This window comes from Epinephelus moara, chromosome 16 (genome assembly GCF_006386435.1).
Source record: "Epinephelus moara isolate mb chromosome 16, YSFRI_EMoa_1.0, whole genome shotgun sequence".
Classification (NCBI taxonomy): domain Eukaryota; kingdom Metazoa; phylum Chordata; class Actinopteri; order Perciformes; family Serranidae; genus Epinephelus; species Epinephelus moara.
The window spans coordinates 47,824,586-47,847,108 of NC_065521.1; the positions used below are offsets into that span (position 1 = coordinate 47,824,586).

General features: G+C 40.9%; 2 protein-coding genes across 2 annotated transcripts in view; one reads left to right on the plus strand and one right to left on the minus strand.

Annotated features, from left to right (window-relative positions):
* The window catches only part of spryd3 (SPRY domain containing 3), a 77,658-nt gene extending 63,434 nt beyond the window's left edge, over positions 1-14,224 (minus strand). The window contains exons 1-6 of the mRNA XM_050064478.1: positions 14,107-14,224; positions 10,946-11,073; positions 8,730-8,805; positions 5,147-5,271; positions 4,446-4,581; positions 4,125-4,313 (exon numbers count right to left, since the gene is read on the minus strand). Of these exons, the coding sequence (XP_049920435.1) occupies positions 4,125-4,313; positions 4,446-4,581; positions 5,147-5,271; positions 8,730-8,805; positions 10,946-11,073 (654 nt within the window). The 5' untranslated portion in view covers positions 14,107-14,224. The remainder of the gene's footprint in view (positions 1-4,124; positions 4,314-4,445; positions 4,582-5,146; positions 5,272-8,729; positions 8,806-10,945; positions 11,074-14,106) is intronic.
* Positions 14,225-16,453: 2,229 nt separating this feature from the next.
* On the plus strand, positions 16,454-21,255 carry igfbp6b (insulin-like growth factor binding protein 6b). Its single transcript, XM_050064511.1, has 4 exons — positions 16,454-17,520; positions 18,409-18,443; positions 19,215-19,334; positions 19,697-21,255. The coding sequence occupies exons 1-4, from the start codon at positions 17,184-17,186 to the stop codon at positions 19,808-19,810; spliced, it is 606 nt and encodes a 201-aa protein (XP_049920468.1). The 5' UTR covers positions 16,454-17,183; the 3' UTR covers positions 19,811-21,255.
* Positions 21,256-22,523: the final 1,268 nt, after the last annotated feature.

Genomic DNA, 22,523 nt, shown 5'->3' on the forward strand with positions numbered 1-22,523 from the left:
GATGCCACACAGCTGGTTCAATATCAGTGAAGTTTCCCTTTATATTCATTGTCTTGTGTGGCGATCAGCAGTGATGTGGTGGTTCACTTTTACACTGTGATCTGTAGCCTATAGTTCGGCTTTAGCTTCTAACTATCTTTGTCTTTTTAACCTGTTGTTGCTGCTGAGTCAGTTTGACATCCTGGATATATCCTTCAAGTGCATTTTTTATGGATATAATAGGTGGGAATGTGTCAATTGGTCCGACCAAAAAACTTTCCCAAAACTTTGGCAGCACAGTTTTTGCCCTTGGAGCAGTCTATAACAGGGTGCATAATTTCTAAAAGTATTCAAGTAACATGACCACATTTTATAAAAAGACACAAAAACAGACACCATTTTGCCATGTCCCTTTGATAATTCATGGACTGGTTGTTGTTGGGTGGCATCACTGTATATGCAACAATTTTTTTTAAATCGAATCAAATAACAGGTGACGATTCTGGCCTGTTGAACAAAGTAACACACACCACTGCCTGTACGCTATTACTGGTATTAGGACTTTTATTGTTTCTCGGCAGACAAAAATTTTAAGAAAAACACAATTAAAACAGCAACAGTGAATCATTTTTCTGTTTCTTTTACCCACTAAGCTAAATATCCTCTATGTGAAGTGAAATGCTCTTAGGCAGGCACATTTATATCTATACACAAGCACGTGTACAGTAACCTCCCACCCCTGAAGAATAGGGCTCCTCGGGAAGCCACATTTGAACCAGAGTCCCGTACGGTTCTGATCTTCAAGACTCAATCCCGACTTGGAAACGCAATGTACAATACCACACCTGCCTTAGTTCTGCAACCAGATCCAACCAGCAAAACTGTGTAACACTTGCCTCAGCCCTGGTACAGAGAAAGACCAAGAATCTATTAAAAGTGCTTTGAGCTAAATGGTATCATTCTAACATTTGGCAGCTTTGTTGTTTACTAAGTTCAGTTTAGATGTTAACATTTGCTAATTTGCACTAAACACAAAGTGTGACATCTACTGCATGTCTGTCCCATCCCAAAAGAGAGAACCTTCTCTGTTGTGGGGAGTTTTCCTTAAAGATAGAGGGTGTCATCTGCTGTTCAGACTGTAAAGCACCTTGAGGCATATTTGTGATTTGTAATATTGGGTCATATAAATAAAACTGTCTTGAAGTTATGGTGCAATCGGCCTTTGTTAATGGTATTAACAACACCTGTGCTTTTCCTACTGACAAGTCAAAATACTTGCTGTGAAAAGGCCTATGACAAACAAGACCTTTTAATAGTTAAAGTAGCATGACTTTCAATTATGCAAATTTTCCAGGCAAAACATTTTTAAAAATTGCATACAATTTTTTAAATAAAGACTGACCCTGAACATTTGACAAAAGAAACTAGGGCACCAGAGTCATCTAGGTCTGTCAATGTATCTGTCAATATCAATATATGACGCTCCCACCTGGTGTAGGAATCAGACTGATTTGCAGTTTGCACGCTTTAATTACAAACCCTAAAGTCTTCACATTCTCTCATTCACTTTGTGAGAGAGAGCAGCAATAGCAGCTAACAGATAGTTTGCACTGAGATGGCTCTGAGAGATCATAATACAGAGAAGTAGATCACTGAGCCTTTCTTGCTTAAGCATTAAGTACAGTTGTCAACAAAGAGGGATTTGCTAAAGAACAGGCAGTTGAAGGATCTTGTAAGAGCACAAAACAAACACGGGGAACTGGCAACAACCACGCAGAATTACAAGCAACAGAAAAGCCACACTGTAATCTGTCCTATTAAAAAGACATATGCCAGAGAAACACTGAATGTATGTGATGCGTTTCTTTTCACATACACTGTCTGTGTTCACAAAACAAGGAAGGCAAACAACCACTTATATACCAGTATGCTACACCATTATGTTCAATATTTCTGTGCTTAAAGGATTAATAGACTGCTCATTTAGTAAACTGAGAAAATTCTATAGATTATATACTGTATGGAGCCTTGATCTTACAGTGGTACAGCCTCAAACAAGAGGAAGACTGGTTTGCTTTTCTGTCTCATATGAATGAATGGTTGTCTGGCTCTGATAATGCAACTGTTATTTTCATTTTTTACAGTCTAAATCATAGTTGCTCAAAGTGAGGCTTGGCCCAGAACCATTTTGTGCAACCCCTGGACATGACCTGAAAAACGTGCATTATATTTAATCATCCAAGGTCCATTTCAATAGCTTGCATTGAGTTATCTACTCAGCGAGCTCTGGGCGGGCGTAACATGATGACTGTGCCGTAGGAGTCGGAAAGTAAACAGCCAAGATGGCAGCTGCCGAAGGACCGTGTCCATTCAATTTAGCTTTGGAAGAAACGCTAAGCCAGCTGCACTTATCTTTTTCCTTGAGAGAGGAACAGAAGACTGCCCTAGAAGCCTTCGTTTCCAGGAAGGATGTTTTTGCCTATGGGATACGGCAAAAGCATAATATATCAGTTAGCCCCACTGGCCGGCAAACAAATGGCCAATTGCGTGTGGTGGCATTTAATATGCCTCAGTTAGTGCGGCCCCTTGGGTAGGAAGGGTGTATGTATCGGTGAGGGCCAGACTCAAAATCTCTCTAGATTTGAGTCTGGATTTCCAGGCTAAGGGCTGTTGGCTAAAGTTAGAGCAATTTTGGTAGTCAAGTTGACAGTTTAACATAGAAGTGGTATTTGTCCATTTTCCAGTGCATCTCTCAATCACATGCTGGCTCCCACAGTTGGCACTCAGTCGTCAAACTTTGAGAACTCCTGGTCTAGATTATCATTTTTTTTTTATTTTTTTTTTTTTAATTTTTTATTTTTTTTTTTTTAATTCAACAGATGCGGGGGTCGTATCACAGTCAGAATTTCCTAAGTTGACTTGTAGTCGACAAATCTGGTGGGGTGGATGTTTTTCCTTCAACCTACAATGTATTATTCATGGCCGCCACTAGGGCTGGGTATCGTTACTTGATACCTTTATGGTATCAACCGAAATAACCCAGTATCAAATAGTACCAAACTACACCACTCAAACAACACCTGCATTTGATCCATTTTGTACCCAGATCTGAAAAAATAACAGTGTAATAATGGTTTTGCTCCCAGCCAAACACCACAGGCAATCTTCCATTTAATGCAACATGTGATTGGCCCACTACCGCAGCAGCTACAATCCATACAGTCTTGACATTTTAGTGTGCAGACTTGCCACCAAAATGTCTGACAGTATGACTATGCTACACGTCTATGGTATTTGGTGGCATTTTACGCAACTTAATGATTTCATCCAGATGATGGATATTGAAAAAAGTCTGTACATAAAGACGGACAACATGACAGTTCCCCAAAAGTGAAGCTGAAACATCTCAAACGCCTCCTGGTGGCTGGCTGCAGTATAGTATAGTATTCCACTTGATACGTGGAAATTGCAACTGGGCAGACTGACTCCGAAAGACATCATCAGAGCAACATGGCAACGGCCATATGCGGGATATTTTAGCTTCACTTCTGTACAGTGGGGGTGAGTGGAGACATGTCATCCATCTTCATATACAGTCTATGGTATGGAATAAAAAAATAAAGAATCAGATTAAGCACGGCAGTGGAGGGGATTGTACCAGCGTTTGGTTCAAATGTAGTTTAACTGACTTTGTTAACATTCAGAGTGGCAAACAAAAACTAGTCATGCTGCCTTTTCATTATCCTTCTCTGGTTCCATCACAATAAGTTTTGTAGTTAGGTAATTTTGAGACAAGGCTGAGTTTACAGCAGTGCAATACTCTTATCCTGGGTTGCTCTGTGTACAATGACTCATCTTAGAAAAAAAGTGCAATGATGAGACAAAATGAGATTAGACTTTTCTTTCTTGACCAACGATCCCAGTCGTAGATGCTTAGGGGGCAGCCCTAACAGATTAATTGATTATTAAAATAACTGTAGCTGCAGTCCTACCTGGAACTGTATCTAACCATAAGCCTGCTCACCATCAACTGAAAACTTCCCTAATGTCCCTGCTTAGAGAAACATGGTTATTTACTTGAATACTCTTACGACTAGTACGGCTTCTACCATGAGAAAAACAATAGGGACTTTTCTACTTCTTACCGTGCCACTAACCCTGACGTCGTAAAGCCGCCCCCAGTCATCCTCGTGGCTGTCCACCATCATCATACTATCGTCTTCCTCCAGGAACCACTCCGCCTGCAGGTCAACCTTCACCTCCTCCCCCATGGAGTGCATCCCTACGGCAGGGAACAGCCCCTCTGCCGACACGGGAACCTCCACTGAACCGACCTGCATAGTGGAGGGATGTTAGAAAACAATGGGTGAAGAAACAAGAGACAACACAATACATACAGACAGCTCAGCCAGAGCATGTTTGCACTACAAACATTACCGAATGTCATTGTGACTAAAAACGCCTACCTCTTTGCCATTTTTGGTGAAAAAGACTGTAGTAAAGCCTGCATCAATATTTTCTGAGTGTATTCCACAGCCAATGCGGTCACCACGAGCACACTTTGGCCCAAACTGCTGACCCACAGGGTTGCCATTATATAACCTTGAAAGAATGAAGAGATGAAAATCAAAATATAAAAACTAGATAGTTACTGCAACAAAACAACATTTAAATAATTATTCTTTTTACAGCTAGTGTTCTCCAGGTAGACAGCAATCGCTGCATTAGGGCAGCTTCCTGCTTGTGTTCTCTGCTGCAAGTTTTCGACACCAGTAGAGTAACATACAAGGAATTTATCAAGCAAAAATGCAAAACACTGGTTGGTTCCAGCTCCTCAATTATGAGGATTTGCTGCTGTCTTTGAGGTTATTTGGGTTTTGGATATTGGCTACACAAAGCAAGCAGATCTAAGAGGTCACCTTGACCTCTGGGAAACTGCAATATGCATTTTTCACTATTATAAACTTTCTTTTCTAGTACTATAAATTCATGGACTAAAGATTTATGCTGTTGAAAAATGCAGAGTGAGAGCTAAGCAGAGCCATATAGGGAATGACTGATGTAGTTATGTGTGGATGCAGCACCAACAGGCCACAATCCATTTTCTTAAACCATGCAAGAAACCAATGCTGTACCGTGGTGAATAGATGACTGTGGTTTGACTTACTTGCCGTTGTCAGCGTGGTAAGCTACAGAGTATGGCAGCCAGCCAGGCTGGTGGTCCAGCCTGTAGAATTTAGGCACCAGGCCCACAGCAATGGTCCCCCTCACCCCTGTGTCCACTATTGTCACCTACACACACACACACACACACACACACACACACACACACAAAGACAACCATGGCACCAATTAGCAACACTTGGAGCAGGCCTTTATAGAGCTTGCTCAGTCAATGTATGTGGGTTTTTTTAAGGTATTTCTAAAAAAGAACAGCATGAATTTACAGCACAGAGCCAAAATCAAAACACAAGTCTTATATTGAGAGAAACTTCAATTTCAATGAAAAGCTATACTCAGGAAAAGACGCCCCCCAGTAAATCTCTGCCTTACTGAGTCCTCATTCTGTCTGGTTGGTATGGCTCCCTGCCAGATGCCCAGAGTCTGACTCCCTGCACGGGTATACAGCTGTCCAGAGTAGAGATGTGCTGGTACACCGGTTTAACCACATACCATCAGCTATTTCTATTACCGTCAATACTGAGATCAACACTGTTTTCAAAGGGCCAAGTGAACACAGCACGGTACAGCAGGAAACACTGCAATGCTCTCACACTCTAGGAAGTATTACAATATGGTAAGTTGGATCATAACTCCCGAACAAGCCCTCAAAATTCCAACACAGTAACATTACCATAAACCACCAAGTGTCAAGTCAAGACTTTTTTTTTTGTTTGTTTTTGGATTCTCCCAAAATACTTTTGCATTCTCTCTAGGGCTGCCCCCGGAAAGTCAGATATTCGAATCATCAGTCAGAGACCCATCAGTCGACTACGACTGATTTGTTTTTTGTTTTTTTGGCTAGTCAGGTTGCTGTGCAGTGTTCTTCTGGGGATGTTTTGGTCCCCAGATTTTGTGGTGAAGTGACAGCTTACAGATACTTAATACGACAGTCTTTGGCTTTTGTTTGATATCTAGTGTTGGCAAGAAATGTTGCACATCCCCGACCTGTCGTTAGCGCAGTTAGCTTGTCTACTATGTTAGATGAATGCCGCTGTCACCCTGAACGTCCCACTGAGCCCGTTCAAATCTTAAAACTTCATATGGAAAAAGAACAAATCCTTGAATATTCGTATTTAAGGGCTGAATCTGATTGGACTGGCAAAATTCGGAGTTGGGTACAGCCCTAGTTCTTGTAATAGCTTTTCTTTACTTACTTTTCTAGGATTAGTTCAGGGTTTCCCACACATTTATTTATTTATGGCGACCCTCTGTGATATCAACATCCGGCGCCTTCTGGTGTTTTTAGTCTATTTGATGTCCAACAAAGCTGCAATTTACAGTTCAGTGTTTAGTTTGTAAGGTTTAATTAAATCTAAGACAACTGTGGTGTAGAGTAATTCCTGGAAAGTCTGGTGTCTATGGAAATAATACGTTAACCATGATATTTCGGCCACAATAACTGTGGCATGTACATACACCAGTACATCTCTCATCCAGAGATCCACAGTCACCTCATCATCTGTGGCGTTACTCCAGCCTGCTAGTTTAGTCAAATCAGGGCAAAATGACACACACTACCAAGCAGAATTAGGCGAAAGGCAAACACAAAAAAATAGCCCCATTCGGTGTTCTCTTCCTTTGTCGATGACCTCTCCAAGTCATCTCTCACCCCTCTAAATTCTCTTCCTCTCCATCATTCCTTGCATGCCCTTTTCCCCCTTCCCCACTTATCTGCCTCCCTCATTCTCTACCTCCCTCTTCAGCCCAGACCTTCAAATCGCTGCTCCTGCATTACGGCACATGTGAAACCAAACTTCTTGGGTTTCTCTGACTGAAAATTCCTGGCACAGTTCCTTTCCAGTTTGGCACTTTAAGGATAATACTCTACACCCCTGCTTTGTGAAAGAGCTAAATTCTTGGCCCTGGCAGGTCATCACTTCCACACGTAAACTGTTAAAATACCATTTGTGTCTGTACGATGGGAATAAAAGTTAGAAAAACATGTGAAATGAGGACAGAGCCGGAATGTCCTCACCGATGAGCCGTAAAGTTATGTTGATATGAATTTTTTCAAATAAGTCTATTAAAACAAGTGGAATGCTGCAGATGTTCAGCTGGGCTTGAAGAAGACAGATGATGAAAACTGGAGAACGTGCAGCAACAGAGACAGAGGAGAAATGAATTCCTTGTGAAAGCAGAACGAGGAGAAACATGAGGATAGCAGTGACGCATACCTCGACGGAAGCCTGACCTTTATCAGAATAAACGCTCCCAAATTTTCGAGATATCTTGGAAACTGACAGCATGTGCGTCACACGGTGGAGAATAATGTAGCATAAAACTCTGGGTAATGACCACACTAAAATCCACTTGTTTAAATGTCAGAGAGATCTATCAGGCTCCAAATGTGATTCTCATTTAAATATAAACGTTGTTATCGTTGAGATTTTCTTGGTAGGGAGGAGAGGGAGTGATCTGGAGGTCAGATGAGGGTTTGACATCACATTTAATAGAAATGTCACATCTGGCACAAATCTGGGACACCTCATTGCCACAATAAATAATGTCAAAGCACATTGTCAGCCTGTTTAAATGCAAATCTGAAATGTTTCAACATATGTCCAAGGTTTGCTTCTCATCTGAAAAAGAAAAAAAAAACCTGAAAAGAGTAGTGGAAGAAGTAAAGCTTTTACGCTGATGCTGCATGGTCTTGTCTGGCTCTATTTGCAGCTTGGCAGAATGACGTAGGTTTTCAGGATAATGTATAGCCTAATGTTTCCCCTGAAGCCTAAGAACACAGACAAGGAAGCACGTCTGCCTCACCTGCCGTCTCTGAACCACACGTCACAAGGCGTGCTCTGACGTGCACCATCAACAAACAAGCTGGCTCATAAATAAAACACTGCAGCCCTCTGCACCTAATTTATGTCCGAACTCTTTCAACCTTCCCATGCTAAATCATAAAAATACTTTCTACCTCACACTCTTCTGTATGTATGAAAACTATTAGAACGGCCTCATCACATTTGCTAAATAAATGTCCAATAGTTTCTACTGCTGCCAGCCTGCCTGCCCGTCTGCTGAAAAACACTGTGTGTTAGACTAATCTTTTTGCTCAAAGATACCACCTAACCCACACCCTATCCCTCATTCCAATGCAGCTCGGACATTCTTGAGGTAGTGGTTTTGCACTGGTGAACTGGGACTGTAGGGGGGCACTCAGAATTTAATATGAAGTTGAGAAAATTGTCAGCAATGGGATTCCAGGGGATAAAATTGCTGGCTGGATGGTAAAGCAATCTTGGGCACACACAGGGACGATGGTATGTGGTGGTGAGCCTATCATATTGTGAATAATCCCCCACCCAACATTTCAAAATGAATGATTGTGCAAAGGACTAACAGTCTACTTATTTCCTAATGATAACCACATATCCACAAAAAAGTAGACAGAGGTAGAAGCTGAACTAATGATACACAAATAAATCCAGGGAGAGCTAACAGTCAGGTCCTGCAACTCAATCAGAGCTCAGTCACAATTACAATGTCAGACTCTGACTTACAGCATCACTATCAATGAGCCTTACCTCAAAGTAGCAATTTCCCTTTGATAAAGGATGGCCAGCCACATAGCAACCCACCTCTTCAGAGTTCCCTTGGTAACTAAAGAGAAGAAATTACAGGTTAACAATAGGTGACTTCTAATAGGTCCAACTGCTGTATGCACAATCAGAAATACATCTCGAAGAACAACTTTGTCTTTTCGATGAAAGACTGCTGAGACACGTGCAACAGAAATGAGACTAAAATGTGCACACATTATCAACAGTTATGTAACAATGAAAGCTGATTTAGAGTTGCCCTTTAGCCAATGACTATCGGAAGATATATTAAATGCCATGCACTTGATTATTGTCTGTTGCTTATTTGCAAGATACGATGTCTAACAGCTTTATATCAGAAGGGAAGGATGTTTTGTTAAGGAAGGGAAACTGGAGATGCAAGGACAATCCTGTTCTGAGCAGCTGAATCATTTGCCATCATCTTTACGATAAGGAATCACATTCACAACTACAGTAAACTGCATGGTAGGTCCCTGAGGTTTACAGTCAAACAAAAAACTTGGTTCAAACAAAACAATCTACAAAAACGTATTACGTGTCATGTTATGCTGACCTAGAAACAAGCCTCCATTGACACTGACAGTGGCTCTGAATAGAGTTGAAGCGGTATACTGGTTTCAAAGTATACCGTGGTATGAAAATTGAGGGTTATCATACCATGTACATTTGCTTAATTACGGTATAGAAGAAAAAAGACAACCAGAGAATCTCACCTGCCCGAGCACACTTAGTTCCTTTCCTCCTCAACTGCCTGTCAGACTTTTTTGTTTTGGAGGCAACCAAAAAAACCTCCAGTTTTCATTCCTTTAAGGGTCATTTGTAACTGACATTAATAATAGTAACTGTGTAATACCATGTACCATGATACTGTGAAACTGTTATATCTTTTGCTATACCATTTTTGCACCACAAAATCTCATACCACTGCAGCCCTTGTTCTGAGGTATGCAATTGACGAGTTTGGGTTTATCACTGTAAAGCGGAACAAACAACTCCACAAGCTGTTTGTCTTCCATCTCTTACCTCCATTGTGAGTCAGTGATATTATCACCCCTACTCTTTCTCAAATACAAACATTAAAATGTTTTAAATGGGTACAATCAGGGTCCAACATTAGCACCCACCACTCGCTAAATACAAGTAAAAACCTACATTGCCAAATAAAATAAATGAGGTAAGCCTCATAAGAGAGACTGCGGATGCAAGCGGCCGAAATGAGTTTCCTCTGAAGGCTTAGAGATTGGATAAGTAGCTCAGACATGCGGAGAGACCTCGGAGTAGAGCTGCTGCTACCTCGCATCGAAAGGGGTCAGTTGAGGTGGTTCGGGCATCTGATCAGGATGCATCCTGATGCCTCCCACTGGAGGTGTTCCGGGCTTGTTCAACTGGTAGGAGGCCCCGGGGCAGACCCAGAACACACTGGAGGGATTATATATCTCATTTGGCCTGGGAAAGCCTTGGGATCCCCCAGGAGGAGTTGGAAAGAGTTGCTGGGGAGTGGGACGGCTAGAAAACTTTGCTCAGCCCACTGCCCCCACAACCCGGCTGAAGAAGGGCGGCCAGACTCGAGATGCTGCGATAAGGATTCAGCCTACGCGCTTTACCAGGTAAGCTACCAGGGTGCCGCATGCTCATTTGTTTGTGTTCTTTTTAATTCTATACAGTTTTATGGCCGGTTAAAAAGTATTTTGGAAGGTAATTCTTTTCTGTTTATTGGCCACTGTCAGATAGACCAAAAAGCTAATTTTGGATCCTGGGTACAAACTAGTACAACCCTCTCATAGGCCAAATAGCTCATAGCTAGGAATACACTGATATGATCTTAGCATACAATGGGCTAGCATGTTGATGCTTAGCAACACGCAAACCCTTCAGGATTTTATTTACAGCAGTGGCTTCAGAGCCTTTTTCTATCTTAAATGAATAGGAAAAACTCAGCCCATAAGAATGATTATAAGACAAGAAAACACGCCCGCCCAACATCTTGCCAGGCATGACCAATACAACGGAGAAAATATTTGAAAATATGAAATAAACCCACTACAGCACATTCAAGTTTCAAAAACCACCAATGAGAAGGCAGAGAAACCAACACAATAAAACACAGAAGGATCTTTTGAAATAGACCCAAATCAACAAAGCCATATTTCAGCTCCACTTCAGTTGAAGAACAGGCTGACCTGAGTGTGTCTCCATCCTTCTGTAACCTCATGTACCGTTCCTGTGCTGGGCGCCCATCCCCAATATCTCTGATTCGACGCCTCAGATTCAGGAGGCATCTGTGGTGCAGGACATTGATGTCATCCATCTGAATCAAAAAAATGGGGGACAAAAATCATACATTACCACAATTTTTTGCAGACTGTACAAAGAAAAACACAGCTGGGAGAAAACATGCATTAGATTCTATGTGCCAACAGCCCAGCTACTCTCAAGCATATGCTCCCAATTCTTCTATTCAATAGCTGCTTGAAAGTTTACACTCTCATACAATATTCCTGTAACAATATCAATATGTGGCCACGATGATGGCACTGAGGCAGATTTAACAATTGGAAACATTAAATTCTACTGTTTTCACATTGGTACTGATTAAGAAATTCTTGACATATGTCCTGTGGTTTTCTCGGCAGGTAAGACTGTAGAAGGTTTTCTGTCTATCGTAGACAGTTGGACACTGACTGCTCTTGTAATTAAGTCCCTTTGTCACATCATACTTTAAAGGTACTGGATTTTCAGTGAGAGTGCAATGAAGCAGAGACACTCAGACAATAGCAGCATATTTTAGATTAACACAAAACAAGGTCAGAGAAGACTTCAACAAAAGGACACCCATTTCATGACATAAAATTTAGCATTTAAATACTGCAGAAACACACAAACTTTGACAGTCATTTCATAAAACACCACTCAGATGTACAGTCAGCTCCAGAACTGGCAAGTCTGAAACAAATAGCTATAGCTTAATGAGGCATTTGCATGTAAGATGCCTCTGTGTCTATGTTTCTGTTGGGAATTCTAACTTAACTATATGTGTTTACTGACTTTATTAAGTAATCTTTTGGTGAAGCAAATCACGTATGTATGTAGGACTACAAGTAACAAATATTTTCTCAAATGAGGGATTAAATGTTTGGTCTATAAAATGTAAAAAAAAAAAAAAAACCAGTGGAAAATGCCCATCACTGTTTCTTAAAGCCTGCGGTGACGCCTCAAAATGTTTACTTTGTGCACCATACATTTTAAAATCTAATAAAACCAGTTTACATTCAAATAAGACAAAGAAAAGTAGCAAATCCTCACAACTGAGAAGCTGAAACTAAGGAGCGTTTGGCGTCATTCTTCATCAACTGACTAATTGATTAACCCACTAATTGTTTCTGCTCTAGATACATAATTTGAAAGGTGAAATGTTCAGTTTTTATAATTAGGTGCGTGCATACAATAAAGGAGAAGACACAGTCTACTGACAAGCAATTATAAGCTTATATACTGTATTTATGTATTTGTACAGCCTCACTTTCACTCCCTCTGTATATGTTAATATATGCAATGTATTATAATCTTACATATTTCTTTATCTCTCTCTGTGGAGGTTTACTGTTCTTTCACACACTACCACTACTGTTATATTTTATTCAGGCAAGGTTTGATAAACTCATTAGCTCAGCATGTTCATATAACCCCCATGTCACATAATTATGTGTGATGTTACTTATTTATTTTTTTTGCAGTATTACCTTGCAGTGATAAGAGATGATTTTGGGCCTCTCTAATGTGCCAATAAAACACGCATTTGCAAGAAAAAACAGGTGACTAGCCCCAGAATGCACGAAGACAGACACACTGATGAAGCTGCCGTAAACAATACTCCTTATATGCATTGATTGTAATGATTGTATTCATCTGTTTTTGGTTTGGGATGTTGTTAAGTGATGGATGATCTCATGAGAGCACAGCAAACATGATCCCCAGCTCAATTTAAATTTAACTTTCAAATACAGAGGTCTATATCAGTATAATACTAATAAAAAATAAATATTAACTATATCTTTTTCATACTACACATTCAGACCCTTTAAAGGATTTTATGTACTTCCCTCGATCAAATGTTAAATGTACGTTTCCCTGGCTCAACTTGTTGAAATTACCCACCTACACCTTGCTGCCTACTGATGTTACACTCCTTTAAACCTACGTCTTCATATTTAAAGGAAAGGCAGTTATCTTGCATTTAAATATTTATGTCTCCACAGTAGCTGCACAGATTTTTACCAAACTGCATTTGAAATGTCCACCTCCCTTCTTCTCTTGCAATTGAACTGTGATGATAGCCCTTACCAATCTCTGATCATGTTAGTTTATATCAAGAGACATATGTAAAATAAGATACAACTTTATCCTGAGGGCAACTGCTGTGCAGCAATTGCAAAAACAATGCTAGAGAACAAAGTGTGCAATATACAAGGACTAAAATTACATAGCAGAAAAAGCAAATGTAAAATATAATATACATTAAATTTAAACTAAATAATAGAACTAGATAACAGTACGGTGCAAAATATAAAAACTAGCTATCAGTAAGATTAAGGCTCAAAGTATAATAACTCGCTAACAGTAAGATGCAAAATACAAAAGTAATCTAAGAGTAAGATTCAAAACAGTAAGCTGCAAATAAGATGCAGTACAGTACACCTACAACGACGCAAACAGGTTGCCAGTATAGATGATAAATACAATATGGTTGCTTATATTTTTTTGCACAGTGTCAGATCTTAAGGTTGTGGTTGGTGGTAAATCTTTAAATGTTAAATCACAAGGGAGACAGATGTTAAGAGTGTCTTATGTGTTATATGGAGGGAAAGCAGAACAGGGGAACATAAGACCCTGGGAACGTAGGAATGACCCCCAGAAGTCTACCCAATATTAAAACAAAAGACGTTTAAAGTGCCGCAACGAGGGGGAGGTGGGCGTGCCAATGTTTACATCCTGACGCTGTCAAGCTCTGCAAGCTAGCTCCCGTGCTAACGGTAAAGCTAACCTAAGTTAAGCTAGCATGAATGTCCAAAGCCAACTGCTGCCATTTAAGCTGACATGGATTACAGCTGCGTGTTACCGACATAACATTTTAAAAAGGTACGTATTTGTTTGTCAGTTGGTGACGAGGCGCGAATTTAGTCGCAAAGCTAAACATGGGTTAGCAACATTAGCGGCTAACGTGATAGCTTCTTTGCTTTAAAGCAGAGGTTCGGCGCTCCGCAAACAGGAAGACTATTGCTAACAGTGGAGCGGAGAGCAATGATTAATTACAGGTGCCAATATCGATTAGTCGAACGCTTACCTGTTATCTAGGGGGCTAATGTGACAGAAAATCACTTTTGTCCATCAGCTATCCATAGCTCCTCATAAAAACTTTGGAAACTAGAGTTCGGCGCTTCTCAGTGACGTCACACCGCGTTACTGAAACAGCCACTCGCATTGAGTTTTGGGAAATGGTGACAAGCTTTCAGCCAATCATGTTTCTCGGATTGTGTGCGTCCGTGTGTATGTGTCCAATTTGCCCCACTTTACTTGAGTAAAAGTGGAAAACTATTATGCTAAAGCACCAAAAGTAAAAGTATTCATTTTGCAGATTCGTCTATATTATATTACTGAATTAATGGAGCATTAATGTGTGCATTAATTTAATGTTGCAGCCAGTAAAGATGGAGCTAACTATTTTATATACTGTTGGGTATCTTAGCCTACAATAATACAAAATGATTTATGAGTTGATTTACATCTTGTATTAATAATCTGAATCCACAAAGTAACTAAAGCTGTCAGATAAATATAGTGAAGTAAAAAGTGCCTCCATAATGTTGTGGATTAGAAGTGGCATAAAATAGAAATATTCAAGTAAAGCACAAGTACCTTAAAACTGTACTTAACTAAATGTACTAAGTTACATGCCACCACTGGTTTCATGACCCTAAACTGAAATATAATCACCGTAGCAGAGGTCAGGGGCATACTACTCCACAGAGCAGCGTCCCACCACAGGGTTTTGTGTGGATTCTGGTTGCTATGTTGAAGTGGCAGCAGAGAGACCTTCCGAGCCAGCTGGGATATAATTGAGCCAGGGAGGCAGAGAGGAGGAAGAAACCGTGTGGCTAGAGGAGGAAAAATGAATAACCCAAGGGCAATGTGGAAAAGAGAGCCCCCGTTGGTCTGACGTGTGTCCTGGAACATCTCCTGATGTGTGGAAACAGAACAGCTAGGGAGCTGATGGGAACACAAGACGGCAGGTGATTTCTGCCCTCCTTGCCAGGATTAATTAGACCAACAGCCCACTGATGGCAAAGCAAATTGTGGCCTTATGTGGCCCCAAATTCCAGTGGGAAGTACAGGCCAGTGGGTTTGTCTGTGTGTGCTCTGTTATGTCTGCATTACTACTGCAGGAGCAAATGTGACCCAGTGCCAGGCAAACTGTGCACAGCACATTTTGTGTCTGTACGTAAATGTCCTGCTTATTTCAAAGGCACCAGTACAAGTCAGCATTGTTACATTAATATCCAAATTCTGCTTATGCAAGCGTTCTTTTTTTGGTATCATGTTCATATTGCATCTGTCCACAGAGCGCCCATGGCAGCAAGGCACTGTCAGATAACACAGGAGACAATGAGGCTCCAGATAAGAGAGGAATTCTTCAACACTCTACTGATGATCTTCGTGTGCAGATCCTTGGCTTTGCTTTCATTTTCTCCTTTTATACATACATATATTCCTGCAGTGCCACAGTGTGCTGCGTGGAAGTAGAGCGTCCTTACTGCAGTTATCAAAGTATAAAAATAACAAATATTTTGCACAAATAGAATTGCTGATGCCATAAATGTTATATTGGTTATAATAGAAGACTCTTCCTCACATTTTTCTGGGACAATCTCACAGAAAGCTAACAAGCTTACATAAAAAGTTTCTAAACTTCTCAGAAGTGGAGGTTGGAGAATACTTCACAGGCTACTGAAGTACTTTAACTGCAAAGTAACTTTTTGTGTCTGTATTGAAGAGTATAAAGACTTTGCCCTGTATATTTAAGGATAACAACATCATTATATACGCAGCAAATAAACTGTATTTTTTCTGTCACAGAACTGTTCAGACATGGAAGCTGAATGGCAGGATCAAATGTCGTGTGTTAAGTCGTGGGTCAAGGACTCAGTAGCGATCTTTTGAAGATGGCACCCGTGTAGAAAATCCCAGCTGGCTGAGTGGAGCAATGGATTGCATTATTAGCAGCTTGGCTCGGGCTGGTCGATGTGCATTCCTGCAAAAGTGAGTGCTCCTCCTCCTCCTCCTCCTCCTCCTCCTAATTATCCAGATGATTACTCTTCCAATTCAAACAACTGGTGAGCAAACTCCTTCGTTGCCCTCACACTTTAACATTTGATATGAAGTGAGTTAATATCTGATAGCTGATGAAATATAATCTAGAAGTTGAGTTGCTTATTAAAGACAAGATTAGCCTTCTTGACTCAGCAGTGATCTGATTATGCGGAGCCACAGTTTCACTTGTTACATAAAGTAATGTCACACTTCTCTTTGGTAATATACATTTTTAGGGAATCTAATTTCTTTAATGTTTAATTTATAATGCATTCATTCAACATCCTCTAAACTTTGATGTGTGTTTCTGTCATTTGGACAGAAAGACAGAGGTGTAGATCTCAGCTGTGGTGTTATATGTTTCTCAAGGAAATATTCTCTACATGATCCGAGCAGGAGAAATCACACAGCTGTGTATTTATTGTAGCAAATGGCATTGCAGTGGCGAGGCTGATGGAGGCACATATACATTTGTATTTGTTACCATGGCAAATACTATTCCAGAAAGGTCTCTGACACTGGAAAGAAAGTGCAAAGAGCCGAAGTGTTTGAGCGTTTGTAACGTTGAGCGTGAGTGGAAGAAGAAGGCTGGATGTATGTGTTAGTATATAACAGGAAAGGGTGGAGAGATTTTGATAATTTCTGAAAGGAACATAATCCACCCCCCACTTGCTCTCTCCCTCCCTGCCACCTCCCTCTCATTCTCTCCCTCTCCCTCTCCCTCTCTCTCTCTCTGAGTCCCAGCCCCTGAAGGTGTCATAACTGTGCTCTCTCTCTCCCTCACTCACTCACTCTCTATCACCGCCTTTCAGATCTTTAAAAGCTGGTGCTTTGCTGTGTCTCTCTCGATCTCCATTTGTCTCCTCTGGCACTGCAGGGGACTCAACCGGCAAAGCACCAAGGAACAGCTACTGTATAGAAACGGGAAGAAGACTGAGGAAAGGGGAGAGAAAGGGAGAGAGAGTGAGGGAGAAATATACATCCAGAAATAGCATCAGCCACATTTAACTGACAGAGAGGGACAGAGTGGAGAACCTGAGACCTGGACAGAAAATGCCTATCCTTTCTAACTTAACAACCGTTGTTTTGTTGCTGATTGCTCACTGCGGATCATGGACCGGGGCAAACCGCTTGGGCCCCTTCAAGGTCTGTCCCTCCTGCAGGGATCCACTGGGGGCAGGTCGGCCCCCCAGGGACCATAATGCTGCCGGCAGCACGTCAGTGTTGGCCCAGGGAGAGCCCTGTGGTGTGTACACCCTGAGCTGTGCCAAGGGGCTCCGCTGTGTTCCCCCACCAAGGGAGCACAGCCCCCTCCAGGCTCTGTTGCAGGGAAGGGGCATTTGCGCCAAGCACAGCAGGACTAGTCCCACTGAGAGGCCCCACCCCACAGGTAAGATACTGTATACACACACACGCACACGTGCATGAAATCATGTATGCACACGCACAATGCATGCACCTACAGATGCACACAGACACATGCATGGACACTGCAGGTAGGCGAGACATGTGCATTGGCACAACCACCACACGTTACTGTATTTAAAGTGCCGTGGATTGCATGTGATGCTGTGTCACTCACCAACAAAAAGAAAGGCCAATTAGTGTGTGACATTTAAGCCTGGATGCATTTGTGCACCGCAGATGAATTTGCAGACCTCAAGCATCCACTAGTGCTCAGCAGTGCCTCTGGAGTCACTGTGATAAAAATGTCATTTGTCATTACAGTCCTGTTGTAAAGGACTGTGATCTGTTAATCAGATATGACGGCAAATCACATAAAACAAGCAGCTTTGATTCAGTCTCTGGGTGCTGCAACAGTGTGTAAGTGAAGATGCATTTCCCTGCGTTTATTTGATTTGTACATATATTTCATCCATTTGAATGACAGGGGTGCATGACAATCATCTGTCCTACAAGTCAGCCTCTCTGTAGAGATTTAAGAATGAATGTGAAACTGTCACAGTGTCACCTACATCCTGATCAAGCTGCTTTTTATTGCAGTGATCTCCATCTACTGTTCAAACTGAGATACTGCGATTAACTATCTGAAAAGGAAACATACTGATGGAAAATTAGGTCTCTCATTGAATGACCACCCCGGATAGATCTCATCTGAGTGACTGCTCAGTACTGTCTTGTGCAAAAATATGCAAAGATTGTCTAAATATCATATATGCAGCTTTTACTGTAAAATGTGACATTGGATGTGGTTTGATGTTGACAGCTACGACAGTTTTATGTCAGATTCTCATGCCCGTGTGTCGTTTCCTCTCAGGTCCCCATCCCTCACACAGTGGTGACATTGAAAAAGTAAGTTCATGCTCTTATTTTACAGTCTTTAATGGGTGAAGCTGATGGAGCATCACCTAAATGATGAAAAATCTGAGATGTATAAAGCATTTTATGTGGCAAGATTGTGTTAATACACATCATATGTGATGGAGAGGGTTGTACATCGAGCTGCATTGTGTTACAGAGAGTTATTACCATAGATCCTCTGCTGTTTGGGGTGTTGCAGTGGCATGTACACACACTGCCCTGAAGCCATGCATTATGGTGCATGATGTGTGTGCTGCTATGCGGCAGAACTAATTGAGCATGATGTGAATCAGGAAAGTTTCAAGTCGGCCGCTGCCGCCACAGATTTCTCACTTTGCGAGCCGGGTGATCTGCAGCATTTGAACTAATATGTGTTGTTGTGATCGTGGGAACAACGATAGTCACAGAATTGATCAAAATGACATAGTTTAAGTGACACAAAAACGCACAGTCACTTCAAACCATTCAGTGACCTGAAAAGCCAAAGGATTGTGTAACAATATGGTTATATAATGTTACACAATATGTGACATCTGATATATATAAATATACATATTCCCTGCTTCTGGCTCTGATGCTGCATCACTGTAGCGAATCCTTTGTGATTCACATCGACATGTGTTGTGATCAAAGAGGATTTCTGCCAACACAATCACCTGAGGGGAGATAGCAGCTTGCCTCTGCCACTCTTTAGATGAAGACAGGTCTTCCCTCTTTGCCTCTGGTGATGTTTGAAGTCACACTCTGCGTTGCTGTTTTCAGGCACCCTGCCGCAAGCTGCTCAATAGTGTCCTGAGGGGTCTGGAGCTGACAATCTTCCAGTCTGACCGTGACATCTATATACCCAACTGTGACACTCGTGGCTTCTACAGGAAAAAGCAGGTAGAGTGTTACAGTCACCTGAAGCATCATGAGACATGTTAACTTTATGTGATGTGAGAATGTGTCTTTGCTGCACCGACTTGGTGTCTCTGTACTGTATGCATCCCTGAGAGCTGCACTCCACTGCAGCTTTCTGTTCGGTGCATCCAGAGATTTGTCTGTGACCATAAGGGGCTGAGAATAACTGACACTTCTCTCTCTGAGCCTCTCAGCTGTGAGCTCAGAGAATCAGTACTGCGCTATGATGACATATCATTTTCTCTCTCTTCTCTCCCTCACCACCTTTCCCCACGCTCCCACTCAATCTCCGCCCTCCTTCCCCTTTCAAAAAATCTCCCTCTCTGTCTTTTAATCTCACACAGTGCCGCTCCTCCAAGGGCATGCAGCGTGGCCACTGCTGGTGCGTGGATGAACTCGGCACGCCCGTGCCCTCACGTGCCAGCGAAGATGGTACTTTACCATGCGATGGGGAGTGAGGGATGAGTCTGTCCTATTGCTCTGAGCCTGGAGGAAGAGGAGAAGGTGGTGGAGGAGGAAGAGGAGGAGGTGATGGAGGAGCAGGAGCACAGGGAGAGGGGGTGGCTTTAGCATGTGCTAGACACTGCCTGGACAGGAGGTAGCAGGGATAAACCACTTCCTATGGAAAACACACACCAGTTAACGTTCATGTCCTCTCTAGAAGCAAGACACACACACTCTCACAGTCCAGCAGCAGCAACAATAACATCTGCCTGAATGTTCAACAGTTGCAGCAACGTCCTCTGCGTCGTCCAGTGACATGCTGCATGCTCACATTAATGCTCCGTGAACTGCCTCAGTGATCCAAGCGGTATTACTCCGAATGATCTCTATATTCCCTGGCTCTTGTCCCGGCTTTCTGGTAGAATTTTATTTTCCTTTTTACTTTAGGATAGCTGACACTGCCTGTGTTTGTTCTGATCTCAGTGGGCTGAAATACTGTTACGCAGGTGATGTGACACAAATGTTTGAAAAATGTGTCTCCCTCACCGTCCTCTCTCCCTCTCTCCAAAGATACACTGATATCAACATACCTAATTGACAGAATATTTCTTTTTCTATTAATTTATTTTTGAGTATGTGTTTCCATCAAGTACTGCTTGAATCTTACAGTATCTTATATATATGTCAAGTCAGAAAAAATAGTCATACAGATATGATCCTGGATGCTTCTGTTCATTTTATTCGTCAAAATGGCGTTCTGACTGCTTATTAGTTGATTGTTTGTACATATGTTGGAATTTTGTGGTCGACTGTGTGTTCTGAAGTGGCAGACAAAAAGCTTACGGCTGTTACCCTTTTCAAAAAGTTGTAAGGCATATTTTTATACACGTCAATATAATATTTTATATATGAATTGTTGGTTTATTTAATGAACTACAGTACAATGCCATGTATTTTTATATTGTCAGCAGTTTCTTATTTAAAGACAGAGATTATTTTATTTCATGTTAGGGAGAAGTGTTGTGCTCTAAAGGCACCTTTATGGCAAAACTCATCACACTCATCAGAGCTCTATTCAACTGCTGCACATCTTATGGTTATATCTCATGTTTTTAAGTTCCTTTTTATTTATGCTTTGTTTATTTGAGAATTGAGAATGTCCATGTTACTATTATGTTTTATTTTTTTGGCACATCATACTACAAATTCTGATTTCAGTAGAGGAAAAAAAAAGATCAAATTTGTTATTGTTATGTCTTTCCCAAGTCCTTGCAAAAGTCATGAAATTGTGTGCTATTAAAGTGTGATTAGAATTTATCTATTTCTGAACAATCTTGTTGTGCCAATGTGTGTGCCGTGATGATAGGTCCATGCACAGAGGACCTGTAAGATTTGCAAATATGAAAATAAAACATAATGATAATAAAAATGGAGAAGAATTAAACATATATTAATATAACGACGGTTGTTGGGTGTTTTCTTTCTGTGACTTTGAGTACTGCTGCTGCTGCTGATGATGATGATGATAAGGAGAGGAAGATGAGAATAACAATTATGTCTATGATGTTTTGGGATTATTTCAGGAAAGCTTAATTACATGTTTAAAGATAGACAAGATTAAAGACAAAAAACACANCTTTGAGTACTGCTGCTGCTGCTGATGATGATGATGATGATGATAAGGAGAGGAAGATGAGAATAACAATTATGTCTATGATGATGTGGGATTATTTCAGGAAAGCTTAATTACATGTTTAAAGATAGACAAGATTAAAGACAAAAAACACAAACAACATAAACCAGAAAACCCTGAGTATGCCAAAAATCTAGTGGTTGAAAATAACCAATTAAATTTACTTAAGTAAAACTTTCACTTTCTTGTTCTTATATTTATGCTACTATTCTTTGACTGCACTGCATAAATATTGTACTTTTTCCTCCTCAACTTTGATTAAACAGCAACAATTACGCCTTCTAGTGACTTTAGGATTAATATTTTATATACAAAACTGAATCATCCTATGACACAAAGTTGAGCAACTCTGGGCAACAGTTAATAAAGTAGTTAGCCAGTACTATACTTCCACATTAAATGCTGCCTACATGTGATGATAATATTAATAATAGCCGTGATATAATAAACTCTATATTATGACTACTTCTACCTTTGATGCTTTAAGCAGGCGATATTGCCAATAATCCCTTCTGTACATTTACATATGTAGGATTTTAAATGTAATGGACTTTTTTTTACAGGCTAAGACTACCACACAATAATGTTTAGCAGGTAATATTTACCATGTTCACCATTTTAGTTCATTGCATTAGCATGCTAACATTCACAAATTAGCTCTAAACACAAGGTACAGCTGAGGCTGAAGGAAATGTCATTAGTTTTGCAGATATTATGTCATAAAGCAAAGTATTGGACAATATTAAATTATGACCTGATGATGGCACTAAAGTAACAATCACAGTAATAATAATTCGTCCGAAGAGGGACATTAATGTCTGAACCAAATGTCATAGCAATCTAAAACTTGTCAAGACATTTCATTCCAAACCACAAATGTCGACCCCATGGTGGTGCTAGAGGAAAGGTCAGAGGATCACAAAAGTCCAAGAGATAACTCGTCTGGGAACCATGGAAGTCTGTATGAAATTAAGTGCCAATTCGTCAAGTAGATGTTAAGATACTTCACTGGATAAAGGAAAACTTTGAACTAC